Source organism: Impatiens glandulifera, chromosome 1 (genome assembly GCF_907164915.1).
Source record: "Impatiens glandulifera chromosome 1, dImpGla2.1, whole genome shotgun sequence".
NCBI classification, from domain to species: Eukaryota; Viridiplantae; Streptophyta; class Magnoliopsida; order Ericales; family Balsaminaceae; genus Impatiens; species Impatiens glandulifera.
The window spans coordinates 156,613,787-156,617,340 of NC_061862.1; the positions used below are offsets into that span (position 1 = coordinate 156,613,787).

At 40.4% G+C, this 3,554-nt stretch overlaps 1 protein-coding gene across 1 annotated transcript; it reads right to left on the reverse strand.

The window, feature by feature from the left end:
* Window positions 1-247: 247 nt before the first annotated feature.
* On the reverse strand, window positions 248-1,006 carry LOC124912554 (secreted RxLR effector protein 161-like). Its single transcript, XM_047453194.1, has one exon. It carries the CDS (start codon window positions 1,004-1,006, stop codon window positions 248-250), a length of 759 nt encoding a protein of 252 aa, XP_047309150.1.
* Window positions 1,007-3,554: the final 2,548 nt, after the last annotated feature.

The following is a 3,554-nucleotide window of genomic DNA, read 5'->3' on the forward strand; positions in this document are numbered from 1 at the left end:
ATGTCAAAATATATCTTTCTTATTATCCATCTCAAATGGATTTTACAACTCTTTATAAGAAAGCATAGACTCTTCATATGCTTGACTCTTCAAATAACAAAATAAATTATTCTGCATATTAAATAGCTTCCACTCAAAACTCTTGGTTATCTCACTCACCCCTTATTATTACTCTAGGAATATTAAACATAAAAAAAAACAAATACCTTATTAATTTAAGTTTATTCAACAAATTTCCCCCTTAAACTTAAATATTCTTCCCATCTCTCATTCCAATTAGCCTTTTACAACTCTCCAGCAGTGTGGTCGGTAATGGCTTGGTGAATATGTCAGCGGCTTGTGCTCGACTTTCAACATGCTCCAACTCAACCTTTCCTTCTTTGACTTGTTCTCGAATGAAATGAAATCGTACGTCAATGTGCTTGCTCCTTCCGTGATTAACTGGATTCTTTGCCAACTCGATCGTCGGCTTGTTATCAAGTCGAATCACAGTCCCTTCATCTCGGATCACTCCCAAATGCTTTAGTAAATTTAAAAGCCATACTGCATGACACACACTCCAAGAGGCCGCCACATACTCTGCCTCGCAGGTTGACAAAGTTATAATAGGTTGCTTCTTTGACAACCAAGTAAAAGTCGTATTTCCGAGTAAGAATACATAACCCGAAGTACTTTTCCGGTCATCAACATCACCACACCAGTTACTATCAGAGTAACCCACTAATTGGTAGTTATCTGATTTTGAATAGAAAATACCAAGTGAAAGAGTTCCTCGAACATATCTCAGAATTCTCTTCAAGGCCTTCCAATGTGTATAGCTTGGATCCTCCATGAATCTGTTTGTTATCCCAACACTCAACATTAGGTTGGGTCTCGTGCTTGTAAGATACCTTAAACTTCCGACTAAACTTCGATATCTCCCAGCATCAGCTCGTTCTCCTCCATCAAACTTTGAGAGTTTAGTGCCTGGTTCCATTGGAGTTGAAACTGGGTTGCAGTCCTCCATTTTAAACTTCTTTAAAATTTTAAGCGCATACCTCTCTTGGGATATAAAAATCCCTTCCTCCGATTGCTTCACTTCTAGGCCAAGAAAATATTTCATCAAACCTAAGTTTGTCATCTCGGACTCCTTCTTCATTACCTCCTTGAACTCCTCAATCAGTTTTGTGTTGCTTCCGGTGAATATGAGGTCGTCGACTTAGAGAGCGACTACCATCATATCATTTTCTAATTTCTTTGTGTACAAGGCATGCTCGTACGGACATTGCTGGTACCCATTTTTCTTGAAATACTCGTCAATTCTCTCATTCCAAGCACGAGGAGTCTGCTTCAGCCCATAGAGGGCTTTTCTCAATCTCAACACCTTCTTCTCATCACCTCTCTTCATACACCCAAGTGGTTGCTCGACGTACACCTCCTCCTTCAGCACTCCATTTAGAAAGGCTGATTTCACATCCATTTGTAGAATCGGCCATTGATTTTGAGCAGCTAACGAGATCAGAAGTCAGATTGACTTCATTCTCGTGACAGGAGCAAAGACTTCATCATAATCGATTCCCTCCTTTTATCTATAGCCCTTCACCACAAGTCGAGCCTTATAACGCTCAACCTCTCCTTCGACATTCATCTTTTTTTTGTACACCCATTTTACTTCAATGGGTCGAGTTCCTTCAGGAAGGTCGGTTAGCTCCCAGGTTTTATTGCGTTCAATTGCCCCAATTTCTTCATCCATAGCCGATCTCCATTTCTTGTCTTGTACAATTTTCTCAAAATTCAAATCTTCTGAGTCGGCAAGGAGACATACAATGTGGACTTTATTTGTAGTGTCATATATCTCCCGTAGACTTCTCATTCTGGGTTGTAGAGGATCGAATTCATCTTCTGAAAGCTCGGTGGTTGTTGATATCGGAGGCATAACAGCCTCTAAACTTGTTTCTTCCTCAATCGGGTTACTCCAGTTCCATGTCATTGATTCTTCCACGTGAACATCTCGACTCACCACCAATTTCTTATTAATAGGATCAAACAATTTATATGCCTTAGATTTTTCATCATACCCGATAAATATGTACTTCTTACTTCGATCTTCTAACTTTGTCCTGTGCTGACTTGGTACTTTCCCATAGGCCACACTACCGAATACCTTGAGATGAAAGACACTCGGCTTCATACCACTCCAAATCTCTTGAGGCGTCTTCTCTCCTAGCTTTGCATGTGGACATCTATTTTGCACATAGACTGCGCATTGTACTGCCTCTGCCCAAAACTGTTTCGGTATATTTTTTCCTTTCAACATAGATCGAACTATATCGAGAATAGTTCGGTTCTTTCGTTCTGCTACACCATTTTGCTGCGGAGAATATGGAGCAGTCAAGAAACGCTTGATTCCATGTTCCTCGTAGTATTTATTGAACTCGTTAGAAGTGAACTCACCTCCTCTATCAGATCGGACTGCTTTGATAACTTTGTTTGTTTCTTTCTCCACCATCACTTTAAATTTCTTGAAATTTTCATACACTTCTGACTTCTCTTTCAGAAAATAAACCCACGTCTTTCTCGAAAAATCATCAATTAAAGAAATGAAGTATCTCTTACCACTAAATGATTATGGAGTTATTGACCCACATAAATCAGTGTGAATCAGTCTGAGTTGCTCCTTTGCTCTGTATTCAGAACTGCTTGGGAAAGAAGTCCTCGATTGCTTCCCGATCACACATTCTTCACATAACCTCTTTTCAAATATAATGTTAAGCAGTCCAAGAACCATCTCCTTTTTCACCAGCTCGTTCAACCCCCCGAAGTGAAGATGACCGAACCGATAATGCCACTTCATGGCCTCATCCTCTAGATCAAGTTGCATACATTTATCTTGAACTATTTTAAGCTCAAGTTTGTACATACGATTTTTCTTCATTTCTACCTGGGCAATGAGTCTCCCAAGTTTATCCTTCAGCTGCATTTCTCGGTCCTTCATTATAGCCGAGTACCCTTTCTCCATCAACTGTCCCATGCTCAGTATGTTGCTTTTGAGATCAGGTACGTAGTAAACATCTCTGATATCTCCGATTCCCCCATTTTTCTGTTTATACATGATCGTTCCTCGACCTTTGACGGCTACTTTTGAAGCATCGCCGAAAGAAATAGATCCGGACTCCACCTTTGAGAGTATTTTGAATAAGCTCTCGTCGCCGCACATGTGGTTACTTGCGCCAGTAACCAAGTACCAAATGAGTTATCAGAACAATTTGGTTTGATCTCAGTTTCTGGAATTTTTGTCACCAGCAACAACCCTTCATCTTCTTTCTCAGCAAAGAAGTTTGTTGGTTCCTCCTTTTTCTTCTCGGATCTACAATCTTTGGAAATATGACCCAGCTTTCCGCAATTGTAGCATTTTATCGAGTAACAATCCTTGGTAACATGCCCATTCTTTCCACAGTTATAACACTCAATATTATTATCTGTGTTTGTCCGGCCACCCCGAGCTTAACCTCTGCCATGCCAGTTTTGTTGGCCGACTTGCTCACTTCCTCGTCCTCCTCTTCCTCTACCACCTA